Genomic DNA, 20,369 nt, shown 5'->3' with positions numbered 1-20,369 from the left:
AGGCTGAACCCATGGTTGTGTTATGTCATAGCCAGCCTGCAATCAGATACTCAGATAGTAGTTCTCTCTCTCTGCCACCGCTAGTTCTCTGGCTGCTAGCAGCAGTCCCTGCCCACTGTGGGGGTCTGTGGCTGAACATGCCAGTCCCTGCCCACTGTGTGGGGTCTGTGGCTGAACATGCCAGTCCCTGCCCACTGTGTGGGGTCTGTGCTGAACATGCTCCTCATAGAGGGGGTTGGAGGGGTTCTCCAGGATAGCGGCTTCATTCTCATCCTCCTCTCTGCCACCACAACACACATAAAACGCCGTTTCTAATGATGTCAAACCTCTCCCCATCGCTCCGACCCACCCCTCTTGCTGCTTATCAGTTTGTTTATGTGCTGATGGCGACCTCGGCCGGCCCTGAGCTCTATCTCAGTCTGCTGCTGCAACACCTGTCAAACCCAGATTCGGCTCAAATAAGGGACTAAACACGTTTCGCAATTATGCCACATCAATGTGGAACGCCCTACCCAAAGCTGTAAAGGAATGTGGATCACTACCCACTTTCAAAACCTCTCTCAAGGGACACCTACGGGAGACTGCAATTCAACACTGGCCCCTGTAAATATCCTAACCTAATCATTCCAACCCCCTCCAATGTACAGTCATTTACCTAGTATGGTTTTGTCAATAGTTCAATGTACAATTGTGTTTGTTTGTACAGTGTCTCCTCCCCCCCCCCCTCAATGTACAGTGTTACTTGTTTTATACAGTGTGCCCCCCCCCCCCCCCCCCAACCACCTCCAATGTAAATTACCCAGTATGGTTGTCAATATCCCAATGTACCCAACCCCCCCCACCCAACCTCCAATGTACAGTTTCTACGTCAAATGTATATACTCCCTTTTCTTGACTCCTTCTGTATCACAAACAGTACTGTATTTGCAAATCTGGTATGTCATAAATGTATAGATGTAGCAGTACTGACTATCTGTATGTCATGTATGTCATATATGTCTATATGAATTGAAAATGGGGGACCCTGATGGAAACGAGACAAACGTCTTTCTCAGGTCTGCATCCCCTTAACAATTGTATGTATTGAGCCGTACTGTATTGTACCCATTCTGCAATCTGTTAAATAAAGTTTTCATTCATTCATTCATTCATTCAAATAAAGTTTTCATTCACACCCTCGGCCGGCCCTGAGCTCTATCTCAGTCTGCTGCTGCAACACCCTCGGCCGGCCCTGAGCTCTATCTCAGTCTGCTGCTGCAACACCCTCTGCCTGCCAGCACTATTAAGATCTATAGATCTGTCTCAGTAGACGCTCTTAAAGCTCATCTCTATAAATCAGTTATAAACCAAATGTACATTGAAAAACACAGATTTCTTTCAATAGGCTAGACTTTTCCTTATAGAGAATTCCCTTCTTTTTTGACCTTATAGATCTAGGTGGTTGGTCTACTGTTATTTAAATAGTTTTTATTGTTTTTTTTAAGGTTCAACAACAACATTATATACATACAATACATGACTACATATAACCACACAATACCTCAAATAAATAAAAAATACAGTAGACAAAAATAGAAAAAGAAAAGTTATAATAATAATAAAAGAAAATTGCATCGTTAATATACAGGTTGTCACTTGCCATACAGAAATTGCCTATCTAATAAATCACTGTCTTATGCCTGAGCATCCTCAGCCGGGAATTTTTGATTAAAATAATCTAAAATGGCTGCCAAAACTTGGAAAGAATTCTGGGTAGAGCCCCTGGTGGAGTATTTAAGTCTCAAGTTTTAGGTTTGCAGGGCGGCTAAGTGGCGCAGTGGGCAAGGCGCTCGCCACTAATGCAGGAGATGCTGGGTTCGAGCCCAGCTCTCGGCGTTGCTACCGGCTTGGCTGGTCGTTCATACTAATACAATTGGCAGTATTAGGGGGTGGGAAGCTGGTGGGTGGGGATCTGACGTTGTGGACAGCGACTCCTACAGGTCGGTTGGTGCGCCTGTACAGCAGAATCAGGAAGCAACGGGGGCGGCGTGTCCCTCCTACGTGGCTGAGAGATTGCGCTGTGTAGGTGAAAAGATGCGACGGCTGCCTCCTCGAGTACCGGAGGGGACACGTGATGCAAGGCTTCGTCCACATTACAGCCGGCTTGTGGGAGGCATGGCCTAACAACATTCGAGACAGGGGAGGGTAGAATTGGACGATACGAAATTGGGATGGGAGAAAAAATAGAAAATGGGAGAAAAAGTAGATAAAAAATATATATATATAGTTTTAGGTTTGCCATCACATCTTCGACCCAGCGTCGATGTGATGGAGGAATGGCTGACTTCCAGTTAAGCAAAATAAGGCGTCTAGCCAACAAAGAGGAGAAGGCCACATCATTTCATTGAGCGACAGATACCCTAATTTCTCCAAAGACGGCAAACAAGTGGTTGGGGCTGATCTCCCTGTCACAGATGAAGGAAAAGGTTTCAAAAACAGAAGGCCAGAATCGGGATAGTGATGGGCATGACCAGAACATATGGCAGATAGTGGCTGGAGCCTGATGGCACCTGGAGCAGGTCGGATCCACATCCGGGTAGATCTCGGCAAGTCTGCTCTCAGAGAGGTGTAGTCTGTGAAACACCTTGAATTGGAGTCATCCACGTCTGATGCAGACAGATGATGAATGTATTCTTTTAATTGCCAAGAATCGTCAGGGGACACTGATGGATCTGCTGACAGAATATGGATATTACTCAGGGTATAGACTTAATGTGACAAAGACACAGACATTAGCACTGAACTACACACCAACGATAGAGATCAAAGAAAAATACAAAATCAAATGGGACATGGACAGGATCAAGTACCTAGGGGTGAACATCACAAGAGGGGGGGAGGGGCTATACGATGCAAACTATACACAGATAAATCAGAAAATCAAGAGAGATCTAGAAAGATGGACAGTGATGCCCCTAGATTTCAGTTCAAGGATCGAAATCATTAAGATGAACATATTACCAAGGTTACTATACCTATTTCAATCCCTACCTATATTAATACCACAAAAACAATTTAGGGAATGGGATAGACAGATATCAAGATTCATTTGGGGGGGGAAAAGGCCAAGGATCAGATATGTGACTCTACAATTACCAAAGGAGAAAGGAGGGATGGCAGTACCCAGTTTAGAAAGCTATTACTATGCAGCACAGCTTAGAACAGTAGCATACTGGTGCAATGTGAACTATGAGGCCAAATGGAAAGATATAGAAACCAAAAGAGAGGGATTCAAAGTGCAGACACTGATAGGAGATAGGGAGCTGTTCAGAAGACAGGAACAACTACTAGATCCAATTACCAGATTCACTATAAACATATGGAACACAATAGTAAAGAAATACAAGCTAGAAAAAGAATCTAAGATACTGAGATGGATAGCACACGACAACAAATTCAGACCAGGGATAGAAGACCATGGGTTCAAGAGGTGGGAACGGGGGGGTATAACAGCAATGTGCACGATGACAGAAGGAGGGGAGATGCAGACTACAAAAATTGAAAGAAAGATACGGACTAGAGAATAGGGACCACTTTAGATATTTACAGATTAGGGACTACTATAACAAAGAAATAAAGCAAGATAGAGACAAAGAACAGAATGGGGTAATTAAGATAATGGTAAAGTCATACGAAGGACGGAAGGGGAGGGTGATATCAGCACTATATCAGGCAATAATGGACAGTAAGGGAAATACAACATTGTATGTGAAAGAAAAGTGGGAAAGAGAGTTGGAAATAGAGATAACAGAGGAGGAATGGTATGACACATGTAAGACACAACAAACAACCACAGGATCAAGGATATGGAGGGAGTTTGGGTGGAAAAATATAATTAGATACTTTATAACACCAGAAATACAGGGCAATTACACACCAGCAAAGAAAACATGTTGGAGGGAGTGTGGACAGGAAGGGGCGAACCATACACACATATTCTGGGGATGTCAGAAGATAAGGCACTACTGGGAAGAGATAGGAGGGATAATAAATGAAATAATAGGATACGAAATACCCCAGGGAGGCCAAGTGTTGTATTTGGGGAATCTGTCACAGGAAGGAATCCAAGGGGAAGACAAATATTTGATTAAGATATTGATAGTGGCAGCCAAGAAAGCTTTAACTAAACTGTGGTACAAGGTAGAAGTGCCGACAAAGGATCAATGGATAGAGTTGGTAGAGGGGATACAGGAAATGGAGAGAATCACACATCTGCTGAGGCTGCAAGAAGAAAAGTTTGAATGGAAATGGGGAAAATGGGAAGAATACAGGAGGGGAAGTAACGACATCACAGAGGTTTGAAAAGGATACAAGGAAATGAATAAAAATGTAAATAAATAATGCAAATGTAGAAGGGACCGAAGGACCCATGTCACACTTTTTCTTTACCCATTTTTTGTCTATTTGTTTTAATTTATGTACTGTGTATTGTCTATGAATGTTGTCTATGTATGTTGTTGAAAAAATGAAAATAAAAATTTAAGTTTAAAAAAAAAAGAATCGTCAGGGATTTCAAGTCCCATAGCATTAACCCCATGACTCCCTGATGCGATCCAGTGATAGATGCCATCTCTTGGATATCACTGTATAGTGAACTCACTATCCTCTTCTGTTTTGGGGTCTCCCTCCAGCCACTTATCAAGCCACCTATCCGGTTGAAGTACAGGAAAAGAAACCTCCTTCAATCCTTTCCTCCACTTCTTTTACTCTCTCTTCCCAAACTTTTGATTTCACCATTCATCTTTTCCATTCTACACCCGATGTCCTCTCTGAAGTCCTTCATCTTGTGCCTCAGCTGTGTCTGACGTCCCTCGATTCCGATATCGCTGATGTCTCCGTCCGATCCAATATAGCTCTCTAACCTTATTCTACACGCTCTCCTCTCTGCTCATTTCCCATCTCGTAGTCCTCCTCCTTCTCTATGCATTGTTTATTTTTTTTATTAAAATGCTACTCGTTATACCTTTAACACTTTCTGCCTCTAATATGTCAAACACTAAACCACTGTTGTAATTCTGAAACACCTCAGAGTTCATTGATTTGATTTGATTTTTATTTAGTACATACAATTTATACAAAAGTATAAAAACAAGGGGTACAAGGATAACACGTGAAAGTCCGTCGACTTGTTTCCAACACGGTCCCAAGAAGAATACAATAAATCACAAAAAAGAGTTAAGAAGATAAGATGGATACAACAAGTAGATAAAATAGACGACACAATGTTCTGAAAGAGCCTCATTACAGCACGTCACGTTCCTGTTCTTCAAGAGCGGTGGTGATTGATTGATGAATGTTTTATAAGCGACTCTTTTCTCCTTACAGAACATGAACACTTTCTCTGTTCAGAGGAACCCTTTTCCTGTCACCTCCTCCTCTAACGCCTTCCCTGTGCCCTTTGACCTCCCACCAAAACGCTACTCAAGTAAAGGTAAGTGTTTTATGTGTGTGTGGGGGGGGGGGGGGGGGGTAGAGTGTTCATTCAGGCTGAAGGCCATAAACGTAGGTTGATCTGGCAAACCATATATTTTTATTTCCCAGTGTTTCCCTGCCATAGGCATTAGTGGCACTGATTGGCACCACCCCCATGGGCAGAGTTCCTCAGGTCACGGCTCTCTCTCTTTGTGTTGGAGAGGGACAGTTCCTCAGGTCACGGCTCTCTCTCTTTGTGTTGGAGAGGGACAGTTCCTCAGGTCACGTCTCTCTCTCTTTGTGTTGGAGAGGGACAGTTTCCTCTCAGTGTTCCATCACCTTGACACACCAGCCCCACAGTGAATGGCAAGAAGCCGGTAAAGGTATATACACTTGTCTGACAAAACTGATGCACAGTTTCACATAAATGTGAAAAACTGTGGCTCGCTACAGTCATTTTCAGCCACATTAAAAAATAAATTCCCTTTTATTTATATGCTTTGGCAAAAAGAGAATATTATTAGTTTTCTAATTATACCAATAGCTTTGTTGTACTGTGAATATAAAGCAAATTATGAAAGCAAAATTTTCTTTTTTATTACAATCAGATGAATAAATTGGACTTTGTCATAAACCCTCATTTAAATGCAAATGAGCCATTGCAACTTCTTAGGAAAATGATAGAAAGAGACGTTCTGAACTGTTATTATTATGATTATTTATTACTTGAAGAGGAACTTCAATTTGCTGGATTTGAATAGCTACACCTTGTAAGACTGACACTTGGGAGACTTGGAACTTTTCCAAGACAAAAAAATAAGTAATTCCAGATGTACCAAGCTTCCAATTGACCTGTCTCAAACCCTGCCCCTTTTCTTGATCCTCCAATCACAACTGTCGCTTACCTCGGACAAACCAAGTTTGTCCGAGGTAAGCGACAGTTGTGATTGGAGGATCAAGAAAAGGGGCAGGGTTTGAGACAGGTCCATTGACTGCTATGAATGATTGTGTGCTTTTCAGTCTAACCCAGACCTGGGCAATTTACGGCCTTTGAGCAGGAGCACGCCGCAAGGCTGCACTCTGGGATGGGTTCCACTCGACACCTGGCTACTTTGCATAACAATAGCTCAGGTCGTCAGGTGTGTTTAAAATACGTCGTCAGGTGTGTTAAAATACGTCCTCACATACACTGTATAAAAAGAGCATTAAACTCGATCACCACTGCCTGCAGCTAACCATCCAAATGTCAGCTCACGCCAAGAAAATAAAAGTTGATACCGAATGCCGCGTTTTCAACAAGATATATGGACTGCTAAATATTTATTTACAGAAGTCAAAGGTAAAGCGGTGTGCTTAGTTTGTGGTACACAGGTCGCCGTATTCAAAGATTACAATTTGAATCGCCACTACGTGACCAAATGAAGAGAAATGCAATAACTTGTCGGATGAAGAGTGCGCAAGCGAGTCTGATGCTTTGCTGCTAAACTGCAAAACCAACAAGGACTTTTTACAAAACGTTGCGCACCCAGAGAAGCAGCTGTCAAGACAAGTTATGTCATATCCCACAAAATCGCAAGAAGAAGTAAGTGTTTTTCTGACGGAGAGTTTATTAAAGAGTGTTTGTTGGACTCTGCAGCACTAATATCCCCAGATAAAAAAGGTATTGCTTTTTGTATAACGTTTATCAATTGCATGTCTTTTAACATACTGCAAAACATCTCTTCAGTGTTTGTGAAGATTAACAAGTTGAAAATAAAATGGAACACTGATGTAATGATTGTTTTAGTTTTTACTGTTTATTACGTCTATATTTCTATATGTTTATTCTTCTGATTACCAGTAGCAGCTAATCAAAATATATAATTTACTACTTTTTACAATGGGAGATGATGAATATTGAGCAGAATTAAATTCAAGTTATCACTCCCTCCAACACAGTTCAGGTTTCTTATGTGGCCCCTTGTAAAAATGAATGGCCCACCCCTGGTCTAACCTATCTTGGGTCCAATATGTGCTAACTTTACATATTTTAGCTTCAGCATACACTGAAAGCTAAGTAGGTATTGACATGTCTTGAAAGCCTTTACCCTTTCAGTGAGGGTAAAGGTGTAGAGATGCTGCTAAGCCATTTTATCTGTATAAACATTAAAATAAAAGATTTATAATAATAACAAGTAACAAAAAGGGGCATTCACATCCTTCACACACAACGTTCCATCATCAAGCATACTCCAATCCTTTCGATTTAACTATACAAAGTCTGACCTCGTGGGCCTCACCAATTCCTGCCATCTCCCCCACCTCTCCTCAAACCTTTCCCTCTGTAGTCTTAATGCATACGTCAATCTTTCCATCACATTCCCGTTCCCACTTCTCCTTGATATATGCTGTATTTATCTATTTCAAATTCAGTAAACCATTATATACCTTTGCTATAATCTGTCTAGATGATTCTGAATTGTATGCTGCTATGAATACCTTCAATAGGCCTTTTTCTAGGATTTATACGTTAACATTTTTTTTTTCAAACATTAAAGTTGTATATGATTTAAATGTGGCATACTTGGAGATATCTATAGAAATCATGATTTTGTAATCCATGTGTACATTTCAGCACTCTATTACCACCTTCACTTGGTATACTACTTATAATGTTTCAAGTTTCTTTAATAGTTGTCATACAGAAGTACAGAATACTTTTATACAAAATGCTTCTTACTGTTACGCTCCAGAGACTGTGCAAGACAAGATAAGTATGAAATAAAATAACATAGTATAGCATGTAAATTAGAAGTAAAAAAAATGAGGTCACAGTGTTCAGTATAGACATATGTACAATGTTCGATGCAGAATAGACGTAACTGAGTTACCATATAATATACAATACTATGCAGTGTACTAATATACAATACTATATAGTGCAAGGCAGAAATGGGATGAGGTGCAATTTAGGTACAATTTACAGTAGGTGTACGAGTTGTAGTGCAAATCCTTTATCAATTAATATAAAGTGTGTTTGTGTGATCTAAAGTTTGGAGAGTGGGTGCTGCAGTGTGTTGTTTGTGTAAGTGAGTGTGTGCGTGTGGGTGTGTGTGCTGTGTGCATTTGATGGTTGTTGCATAGTGTTTATTGTTCGTTTAGCAGCCTGATGGCCTGGGGATAGAAGCTTCTTCTGAGTCTTTCTGTGCTCGCCTTAAGACTCCGGTATCGCTTGCCTGACCGCAGAAGTTCAAAGAGGCAGTTGTTCGGGTGGCTCGAGTCCTTAATAATTCTCTTAGCCTTCCCCCTGCACCGCTTGTTGTAAATGTTCTGGAGGGTGGGAAGCCCCCCTCCAATTGTGCGTTCGGCTGAACGTGTCACTCTTTGTAGTCTGCTACGGTCTTGTGCAGTGCTATTCCCAAACCAGGAGGTGATGTTGCCAGTCAGGATGCTCTCTGTACAGTAAGACCTTTCTGCTTCCATCCCTCAACCCCCCCCCCCCCTCCCCCTCTGTTTGGGATGAATTCTGAGTTGTGTGCTCACCATCTCGAACACCTGGCTACTTTGCATAACAATAGCTCAGGTCGTCAAGTGTGTTCAAATACGTCGTCAGGTGTGTTCAAATACGTCCTCACATACACTGTATAAAAAGAGCATTAAACTCACCACTGCACCACTGCCTGCAGCTAACCATCCAAATGTCAGCTCACGCCAAGAAAAGAAAAGTTGATACCGAATGCCGTGAAGTGTATTATTTCGTTCCAGGTCTTGAGTGGCAATTTGATCCATGGGGTTTCTTTATCGGTCAGATACTTCATTAGGTCCCAGTCTCCAATCAATGCCTGTATCGGTACTCCTCTAACCAAGTCACTTTCTGTATCCTTCCATTTCACATTATAATCAGGATTGCAATGATCTTAGTTGGGCCACATAATAGTAATCTTTAAGTAGGGGAGAGCCATTCCCCCTTCATCTTTTGATAATTTCAATGTCTTGGGTTTTCCCCTGCCACACAAATCGTGAAATAATTGTGTCCCACCCACTCTGTAACCTCTACAGGCAGTGTCTGGAAGAGATAAAGTAACCTTGGCAAGACATGAATTTTTATTGGGTCTATTCTAGAGCTCAGGCCCAGGAAAGGCATCCATCCAGGTTCCATCTTGCTATGTCTGTTTTAATCCTTAATAGCAGAGGTTCATAGGTAATTTAGGATGATATCCTTTGGTATATCTACTCCTAAATATTTCATACAAACATTACATTTGTATCCTGATAATGAACCATATATCTCCACACTCTTCAATCAGCTCGTCAAATATATCAATCATCCACGAAGAAAGATATTTTCTGTTCCATTCCCTTTGATGTTATTATTCTGTCTACACACTCATCCTTGCGCAACTGTGACTTCCCCTGGTGGACATATGGGTCTGCCCCCTGGTGGACATATGGGTCTGCCCCCTGGTGGACATATGGGTCTGCCCCCTGGTGGACATATGGGTCTGCCTATGAAAGCATGCATCTGGGGGCGGCTGGGTGGCGCAGCGGACATTGCACTCGTCACCAACGCAAGAGACATCGGTATCGAATCCGGCTGTCAGCGTTGCATCCGGCTTGGGCCGGCCGTCATACTGACTCAATTGGCAGAGTCGGTGGGAGGGGAGTCGATAGGTGGTAATCTGGACGTTGTAAACAGCGACTCCTACAGGTCGGTCAGGGCGCCTGCACAGCAAAGACAGGAAAATGGCGGGGGGGCAGTGTGAGCCTCCCACACGTTACTCCTCGGCAATGAGAGTCCGCGCTGGCAGGTGAAAAGAAGTGACTGGCTGCCTCCACATGTATCGGAGGGGACATGTGATGGGCTTCTATCCTCCCTACGACCGGCCAGTGGGGGGCACATGCGAGCAACGATCAAGACAGGGGAAGGAAGAATTGGCACGGCTAAATTGGGATGGGAGAAATATAGAAAAATGGAGGAGAAAAAGTGGATAAAAAAAAAAAAAAAGTATGCATCTGGGAGACCACACTGGCAAGAGTGTGTGAGGAGGGCCGGCTCTCTGGCATAATGCTTGGAGACAGTGGCTACCCTAAGAAGTGGCTGATGACCTGTCGTGGTTCTCTGGACGATGCAGGAAAGGCAGTACAACTACACGGACGAGGTCGATCATTGAGCGCTTCATAGGAGTGCTCAAGTGCAGGTGTGTGTGGTTTATGTTTAGGTTAAATATGAAACCTGTTTATTTTAGCCTACACTTAAAGGTGCTATAGATAACATTCAGCCACTAGATGTCACACTAGAGCACCAGCATGTCATTATGCAATCGGGTGCATTATATGTGGGGAAATGGGAAGTTGGGAGGGGATACAAGCATGCAACATAATTTTGGACCCACCAACATTTTTATCTCTAGCACCTTTAAACTGGTATAGGTAATGTTATGGGATGATGCATAACTACTGCATATAGGCATACTAATGTATTTTTTTATGCTTGCACAGTGACATCAGGATGTAGCCCGAGACACAACACAACACAACATTTGCATAGCCAAGAGAGTGCCTCTCCCAGTGGAGGAGTTTGGACCAGTTGAGGTAGAGGTGGAACATATCGGAGAACAAGCCGCAGAGGAGGATGTGACGGCTTGTCTCATCGGAGGCAATATAATTAGGCTGATCAGCCTATAAAAGAACATGCTCTGAATGAGGAAACGGCAACTTGTATACAGCTCAATCGATTATGTATTGATTAAATTGTGTATGTTGAGAAATATAACAAGATTTCTGATGTGTCCTGGTGGAAGAAATACATGTAAACATCTTGTAAATCAATTATTTATTGATTAAATTGTGTATGTTGAGAAATAAAATATGTTTGCTGATTGTGTCCTGATGGAAAAGATGCATGTAAACAGCTTGTAAATAAATAATGTATTGATTTACACTCTGAGACCAGCGAGAATCTTTTTTTTAGAGGCTGTAGGGTTTTAAGATTGAAGATATTGGTATCATATGAAACTATATAGCCTAAGGTATCCATTTGTACCAACCTTTCCATGCTAGCTTTTCGGGAATGCTCTGAAATAATGCTCTGAAGGTAGGCTACATTTTGTCAAGGGAAAAACTGCCATGTCCATTTTCAAAGGGGTCCCTTAATTTCTCACCTCAAGATATCAATGAAAAGGGGCTCTATGGGTGCTTTTTCAAACACATTCAGTAGGGGTGGGGGAAAAATCGATACGTAGTAGTATCGTGATACTTTGTGTGGCGATACTGTATCAATACAGGGATGCCAAGTATCGATATTTAATTATTCATAAAATTTAAACATGGAATATGACTGTAATACAAACAGTTCAGTTTGTCAGGTACATGCAACACAGATTACAGTGTTTACATCTGTCTGCTTGAGAAAATACCATGTTCTGCAATAAAAATGATTGAAGTGAGATGAACAGACTGAACTTTATTTTATTAGATAAAACATGTTGACAATGTTTTACTTTGCAGTTGAAAAAAGGTAATCAATTAAATTTTAGCAAAAGAAAAAAAACAAATCGCAATATTTTCAGCGTATCGCGATATATTTAGTATCGCGATCGTGACGCAAGTATCGCGATAGTATCGTATCATGAGGTCTCTGGCGATTCCCACCCGTAACATTCAGTATTTCTAATCCTTAGCCACGTCACTTAGAATATATTCTAGTGCTGTAGGCATAGTCATAGAATGAATCGTGGGAGCATCACACATAGTGGCTATTCGTTAACGATTTCCCTGTTCATTCTGTCATCTCTTAGTTTAGAAGTGACTCAAAACGACCATGTCATACAGAATAGATGGAGGGGAAACACCTGGAGAACAACCACCTCTTGGTAGGATAATACTATAAACAGCTCAGACATCATCTGAAAGATGTTTATCTGTGAATGAACATTCACAACTATCTTACACAGTGAATGGCACTCAAGTGTAGAGACAGAGACACACACACCTCACCCCCCACCATCTAATTGCCTCTCTTTCTGATTGCATATGAGACTGGCTGCAATAATCACAGATGGTCCCCATGGTCGCCTTTTCTAGACTTAATTACTGTAACAATGGTTGTCAGGGGTTACCCGGGGCTATCAATTTGGCATCAACGTTGTCATTTACATTTAGCTGACGCTTTTATCCAAAGCGACTTACAAGTTCTCTACGACAGGTCATCAGGAAGGGTACAACTCTTATCAGCTGAGTAACAATATTCATCAAAGTGTTGCGTGTTACAGTGTAGGTTAGTTTATTAGGACAAGTGCATGACAGTAAGGTTAGTTAGGGTTAGATCTTTTTTTTTATTATTATTTCAGATAATGGTTGAAGAAGTGCGTCTTTAGTCGACGGCGAAAGATTGGACAGGATTCGTCTGTCCTAACTGGGGTGGGTAGTTCATTCCACCATTGTGGGGCAAGGACTGAGAATAGGCGGCTTCTCTTTGATGACCCTCCCGGAGCTTGGATAGGAGTAGGTCTGAGGCGGCCAGAAGATGCAGAGCGTAGGGTTCTTGAGGGTGTGTAGTTAGAGACCATTGACCGGAGGTAGGCGGGAGCGGTTCCCTTTGCCGCACGGTATGCTAGGTCGAGGGCCTTGAAGCGGATACGTGCAGCAATGGGGAGCCAGTGCAGGTCCCTAAGAAGTGGGGTGACATGGGCCGACTTCGGTAGGTTTGAGATCAGGCGGGCCGCTGCGTTTTGAATGAGTTGAAGAGGCTTGGTGGCAGTGGCCGGGAGGCCAGCTAGCAGTGCGTTGCAGTAGTCGAGGCGGGGGATGACTGTTGATTGGACGAGGAGTTGGGTGGCTTCTTTTGTCAGGAAGGGGCGGATCTTTCTGACGTTGCTCAGGAGGAATCTGCAGGTTTTGGTTGTCGCTGCGATGTGAGCAGAGAAGTTCAACTGGTCGTCGAGGACAACACCAAGGTTCTTGGCGGTCGGGGACACGGTCACAGCTGCATTCTCGACTGTGATGGAGAGGTCGGTCAGGCAATTCTGTTTAGCTTAGGTTCAGTTTGAGGTGGTTGGTCGTCATCCAGGCAGAGATGTCGGACAGACAGGCCGAGATCCGCTCAGAGACGTGGATATCTGAGGGAGGGAATGAGAGGAAGAGTTGAGTATCATCGGCATAACAATGATATGAGAAGCCATGAGACGTGATAATGTTACCCAGTGATTTAGTGTAGAGGGAGAAGAGAAGGGGTCGAAGGACCGAGCCCTGGGGGACAGGGCAGACAGGGTCCCTCTCCATGACACTTAGTAGGAGCGGTCATTGAGGTATGATGTCAGCCATGTCAGCGCAGATCCAGCCACTCCCATTCCTGCGAGGGCCGCGAGGAGGATCTGATGGTTGACTGTGTCGAAGGCTGCAGATAGATCTAGGAGAATCAGGACAGAGGAGAGGCCTTTCGCTTTTGCTAAGTGAAGTGCCTCTGTGACCGCAATGAGGGCCGTTTCTGTGGAGTGGCCAGTCTGGAAGCCAGACTGATTGGGGTCTAGGAGGTCATTCTGTAAGAGATAAGCAGTAAGTTGGTTGGATACAGCACGTTCAAGTGTTTTAGAAAGGAAGGAGAGAAGAGAGACAGGACGATAGTTGCCTATGACGGTGGGGTTCAGGGTTGGTTTTTTTATGAGGGGCGTGACTCTGGCTTGTTTTAGGGAGGTGGGGACCACCCCCGAGTTGAGTGAGGAGTTGATGGTTGCAGTTAGGAATGGGAGGATGTCCGGTGCTATGGTCTGGAGGATTGATTGATTGATTGATTGATTGATTGAAAAGTTTATTAACAGATTGCAGAATGGGTACAGTACAGTACAGCTCAATACATACAATTGTTAAGGGGATGCAGACCAGAGAAAGACTTTCGTCTTGTTTACATCAGGGTCCCCCATTTTCAATTCATCATAACATATATGACATACATGACATACAGATAGACAGTACTGCTACATCTATACATTTATGACATGGGAGTGGGGAGGGTAGCTGGTCCAGCTGGCATGTAGTCGGGCGGTTCGACGTTACCAGTGTCAGGGTCTTGGCTTCTGTAATGGGAGAGAAAGATGACAGAGTGAAGGATGAGGTTCTCGATTCAAGTCACCCGATGACTTGTCTTAGGTGAAAATCATCGGTATCCACATATCTCTGCAATGGAAACTAGGGCAGGGACTGTTGCCTGTGCACGTACACACACTCGCATGTGTGTGTTAGTGTGTACGTGCACACGTGACTAACCCAGTTTGTAGCTTAATTCCCCAGCAGGGAAATAGATGTTTAAATTACACTGTTGATGATGGAAGTCAAGTGACTTCGAAGATTTTCATCTTCGTAAATCTACAAAGAAAGTAGTTCAGTGTCCCTGCTTAGAGCGTGGAGTCTGGGAGATGTGGCTCGAGATGAAAGTCATCAGGAAGAGCTGGGTGGAGTGTCACTAACAGTGACACAGCTGGGGGCGAGTGTAGCAGGGGTTGAAACCACGTGGTCATAGCGCCCCTGCTGTAAAACAGCATTCATGTGCATGTCTTAAAGGGAAACTACACCCAATTTCAGAATTCATACATGTTATTCCTATGGTCTAAGAGTCTACAAATATTAGTGAAATATACAAATCATAGTGAACATGAACAACTCTACTAAATCCAAAAACTAGACTATAGGCAAGCCTAGTTAAAAGTTACTAGTTACTATTAAAAACAACTTCTTCAATCAATATGTGAAATGGAAAAATACTAACCTTCGTACTGTATTTTGCTATCCTGCACTTCGATAATTTAGGAATCTACCTTGCCTATATTACTACCTACTATGCTAATATGTCTATACTACTATGCACTCAAGTCTGTAGCACCAGGGCGGCTACGTGGCGTAGTGGGCAAGGCGCTCGCCACGAATGCGGAGACGCTGGGCTCGCCTGTTCGAGCCCAGCGCTCCACATTGCTTTCAGTTTAGCTGGTCGTTCATACTAATACACATTGGCCGTATTAGGGGGTGGGAAACTGATGGGTGGGGATCGGGCGTTGTGGACAGTGACTCCTACAGGTCGGTTGGTGCGCCTGCGCAGTAGAATCAGGAAGTGTCGGGGGCAGCGTGAGCCTCCCACGCGTTACTCCTCGCCACTGAGAGATCGAGCTGCGCAGGTGAAAAGATGCGACTGCTGTTACCTCAAGTACCGGAGGGGACTTGTGCTATGTATGACTTAGTCCACATTGCAGCCGGCTTGTGGGAGGCAAGAAACAGCGTTCGTGACAGGAGAGGGTTGAATTGGATGATACGAAATTGGGATGGGAGAAAAATATAGAAAATGGGAGAAAAAGTGGATACAAAAAAAAAGACTGTAGCACCCAAGTTCAACACTGTTATAATAATAATAATACATTTTATTTGGTGGCGCCTTTCAGGTCACCCAAGGTCACCTTACAGATCATATAAAAAAAACAAGGCAGTTAAAAGTCAAGGGTAACAATAAAACAAGCAACAGGAAGTATAAAAACAGTTAAGTTAAAATAACAAAACAACCAAACAGCAGGGGGTATAGGACAGTGGCAGAGGTTACAGTGAATATGCTAGTTTGAACAGATGGGTTTTCAGTTGAGATTTGAATGTTAATAGTGAGTCAGACTGTCAGATATGTGGGGGCAGGGAGTTCCAGAGTCTGGGAGCCGAGCAGCTGAAAGCTTGGGCACCCATGGTGCTGAGGCGTGAGCTGGGGATGGAGAGGAGTCCAGTAGATGATGAGCGGAGGGTGCGGGAGGGGGTGTATTCCTGGAGGAGGTCAGTGATGTAGATGGGGGCTAGATTGTGGAGAGCTTTGCAGGTGAGTAGGAGGTTTTTTAAATTGATCCGGTAGTGCACAGGGAGCCAGTGTAGTTGAATGAGGACGGGAGTGATGATGTGGTCAGGTGAGTTTGTGCGGGTGATGATCCTGGCAGCAGAGTTTTGGATGATTTGTAGTCTGTTGAGGAGTTTGGTGGGAAGGCCGGTGAGGAGAGCGTTACAATAGTCGATCCGGGATGTGACGAATGAGTCACAGGGTTTCCGTGTTTGATTGGGACAGGGATGGGCGGAGTCTGGAGATATTAGGGAGGTGAAAGAAGGCAGACCGGGTGATGTTTTTGATGTGTGGTGCAAAGGAGAGGGAGCCGTCCAGGATGACACAGAGGCTTTTAACTTGGGGGGGGGGGGGAGAAGGGTACAGGGATGCCGTCGATGGTGATGTTTGGAACTGGGGTGTTTTGTGATTTGGTGAGGGTGGATACAAACAATGTTACTTACCCTTATATTAGCTGCCAGAGTTGTACCCTTCCTGCTGACTTGTTGTACAGAACTTGTAAGCTTTGGATAAAACATAAAAGCGTCAACTAAATGACTAAATATAAAAATCGTCGCTGGCGGAAGAAAACCTCATAACTCCAAAAACCCAACTTTTCAGGAGATGAAAAAAAAACGAATACAGATTTGAGGGCGTATAGATTTACGAGGATTAGACAAATGATCGGTTTAATGCTTTCCCATTGTTTAAACTTTGTAAAACCACACACATATGGAGGATGATCTACTGAGTTGATTTATAAAAGAAAAGAAAATGGAGTTACAAGGTTTTCTTCCGCTAGCGACGAAATGTAATGTAGGTAAAGCTGGACCTGGATACATGGCAGTGCGAGACTCACGCATACACGTTTCAACAATGGGGAGTCAGTCACTCAGTATTGGGCCGACCCTCAGAGTCCAGCCAACTAGGCTGATGAAACTCAAATTTGTGATGTCATCAAGTATAAGGTCTGAAGCTGCTCCATAGACAGTGAATTGAGAAAGATGTTATACTGTATGTCACACTGAGAACAGCCAGGGGAAGGTTCTGAGCCTATGGGTACATTTTCTATTTCAGAACTGAGAACAATACTAAAATAAATAAATACTAAAGCTCATGTGGGTCTTTCATTGTCTATGGAGGACCCTGATGTAAACAAGGCAAAGTATTTTTCTGGTCTACATCCTCTTAGCAGTTGCTTGTATTGAGCCGTACTGTATTGTACCCATTCTGCAATCTGTTAATAAATTGTTCAATCAATGGAGCAGCTCCAGACTGTATACCTGATGGCATCGCAAGTTTGAGTCTTATTTCTCTGGTTTCTGGCTTTTTGAGGGAGTAGCTCATGTTCACAAATACTGATTGAACTTTTTTAGGCCATGGAAATAACATATTGTAATTATTGATTGGTTGGTATTCCCCTTTAACAATTTTATTTACCTGTATTTATTGAAGAAAAAATAAATAAAGATATTGAAATATATATTTTTGTGATATATTTCCTGTAAATCTTCATAAAAGAACATTTCTACTTCATCAATAGGCTGATATGTGATGCTCACATCCCTACTTCTTAGCAACCAAAGGCTTCAGACAATCTGAACTCTCCAGTAATCAGAGATGGAGGAGAGCGCATTATGTTCAAATTCTGATTGAAGAGGGCCTCCTGAGTGCACTATTATTACGTAAATGTTAGGTGTCAGTGCCAGAATGTCTGTGTGTCTGTGTGTGGAATAAGATGACAATAAAGAACAAGGGTAGAAATCATACTGTTGTCAGCCAACAGTGATCATAATCCTAGTCTTAATCACTGACTAATGATTAAAGGCAGTGCTTTTGCCATCAGGGCCCATAGGCTTTAGAATGTCTTACCTGATAAATTCAAGTTTATTATTATTATTAGTAGTAGTAGTAGTAGTAGTAGTAGTAACCATGCAAGGTGCCAACCTGCTCATTGGGAACAATTAGGGGTTTAGTGTCCTTGAGCAAGACACTTAACCCCTAATTGCTCCCGATGAGCAGGTTAGAACCTTGCATGGTTGCCTCCGTCGACAATCTGCATCACAACAAGGCTCTAATACGGTGTTGGCGTTGCATAAAAGACATATTTGGAGCATGGTGTCGGAGCATCTACTGTATCTACGACGTTTGGTCTTGTATTGAAATGACAATATTTCATCCCTTGCAGTTTGACGACGAGGACAGCTATCATGTCCCAAGTCTTGTTTCCATTGGCTAACGTTGTCGTCTTCTCTCATGTCCGCAGACGAGCCTTGGATCTGGAACATCCCCTACAACCAGGCTCCTGACACGCACGGCAACATCTGGGTCCCCTCCTGAGCCGTCCCTGACCACACACACACACACACACACACACACACACACGCACACGCACACACCAGCAATATGGTGCACCAGCAAGATTGGAAGATGAAGATAGTATTCATACCAGGGGTGTGCGTCCAAAGCCTGCCCCTGCGCCCCTTCCTAATTACCATATTTAACCACAGATACACGTCTGTAGTAGTTCTGAACAACACACATCCTCTTCTGTAGTGCTGCTAAACTGTAAACCTCTATCTGCTAGTTCATCTCTCTCTCTCCCTTTCTGTGTTTGTACAATATCTGTGACCTGAAGGGATTTCCTGTCCTGAACTGGTTCTCCTAGCATGAATCGCTCTCTCTCTCTCTCTCTCTCTAGTAGTACACTGTTTTGTTTACGGTTTGTTTTCACTCACATAATTTCATGAAAGAGTTAAGAAAATGCTGATTCTGTTGTAATTGTCGTGATTTCTTGAGTTGTTGTTCGTCATTTGTAGCTGTTAACTGTAACATAATTTTTTTATACCGACTATATTGTAGACTCAAGTTCTATATCTGAATTAAATAATTCTGCAGCATCACCATTCTGAGTGTGACTATGAATTACAACTAGGATTAAATGTAGGGGCTAAAAGCCTCCCGGAACAGGCCAACTTTTTGGGAAATTAGCTTATTTTCCATCTACCCTAGAGTTAGACAAGAAGATACATACCTTTTTCATCTCTGTGCGTGCATTAGTCGGGAACGCCTGCACCGTTAGCCTAGCTTAGCGTCATTCACTGGAAGTAGGTGTGCCAGGGTAGCCTACTGTAGTTCCCAAGTGTAAGATAACAGTGTTTGTAGTCTTTAATCATTTCTCTCACTAGTCACCTGCTGCTCCGTGACTGGCCTCCGCATTGTGTCATTTTACTTGGATATCTCATTAGCTGTCTCACACTGTATCAACCCCTGTTAGTACATCCATAGTCAGAAGAAACGACACTGTAACGTGATCTCTTTCCTGATTTTTTTTGGAGGCCCCTGGTCACTAGAGGCCTTTTGGAGGCCCCTGGTCACTAGAGGCCCCAAATTATAATTATTATTTTTTTTACTTTTATTTTATTTTTTTTGAGGCCCCTCGTCACTAGAGGCCCAAAATATTTGTTTATCTTTTTTAACTTTGATTTTAAATTCTTTTGAGGCCCCTCGTCACTAGAGGCCCCACATTTTATTTTTATTTTTTTCTTATTTTGGAGATCGATGTCATACGGTGACACTGAAATGAAAACATATTTCATCAACTAAAATATTTAGTCAACAAAAATATTTCATCAACTAAAATATACAGTACGTCACACCCTGCCGTCTGCAAGTGGCTAATCTTGAGTATTTTTTCTCCTCTTCATAAGAGTTTGAGGTTTTCCGTTTGAGGTAAAAACAGCAATAAAAAAAAATCTCCACATCCCAGCCCCGACGCCTGAATACTTTTACCAACGGATTTCCAGTTCCGCGTTCGCGTTCTGCGCTCTGATTGGCCACTGACGTTTCTGGTAGCGCCAATCGTGTGACGCCTCTTTCTTTCACCGGTTAAGCGTAGGCACTCTTTCGAAGTTGGTTAAGGTTAGAGTTTGTCTTAGAGCAGGGCGATAGAACACCAGCCCTGATTCCATACTCTAACCAGTGGTGCAGTGCTGGGCAACCGCGGTCAAACGGCGTTTGGGCTTCGAAGTGCGCGCATCCTATTATTATGCAAAGTCTAGGTGATAAGTGCCTAGACTTTGCATAATAATAGGATACCGTTTGG

General features: G+C 43.0%; 1 protein-coding gene across 1 annotated transcript in view; it reads left to right on the top strand.

Moving 5' to 3' along the window:
- tdp1 (tyrosyl-DNA phosphodiesterase 1) overlaps positions 1-18,721 on the top strand; it is a 118,841-nt gene extending 100,120 nt beyond the window's left edge. Inside the window, exons 15-16 of the mRNA XM_084337398.1 lie at positions 5,365-5,470; positions 18,531-18,721. Of these exons, the coding sequence (XP_084193524.1) occupies positions 5,365-5,470; positions 18,531-18,604 (180 nt within the window). The 3' untranslated portion in view covers positions 18,605-18,721. The remainder of the gene's footprint in view (positions 1-5,364; positions 5,471-18,530) is intronic.
- The last annotated feature ends 1,648 nt before the right edge of the window (positions 18,722-20,369 follow it).

This window comes from Notolepis coatsorum, assembly GCF_963971535.1.
Source record: "Notolepis coatsorum genome assembly, chromosome: 20".
Taxonomy (NCBI): Eukaryota; Metazoa; Chordata; class Actinopteri; order Aulopiformes; family Paralepididae; genus Notolepis; species Notolepis coatsorum.
Note: the sequence above shows the minus strand (reverse complement) of the source record. Positions and strands in the feature narration are given on the sequence as shown.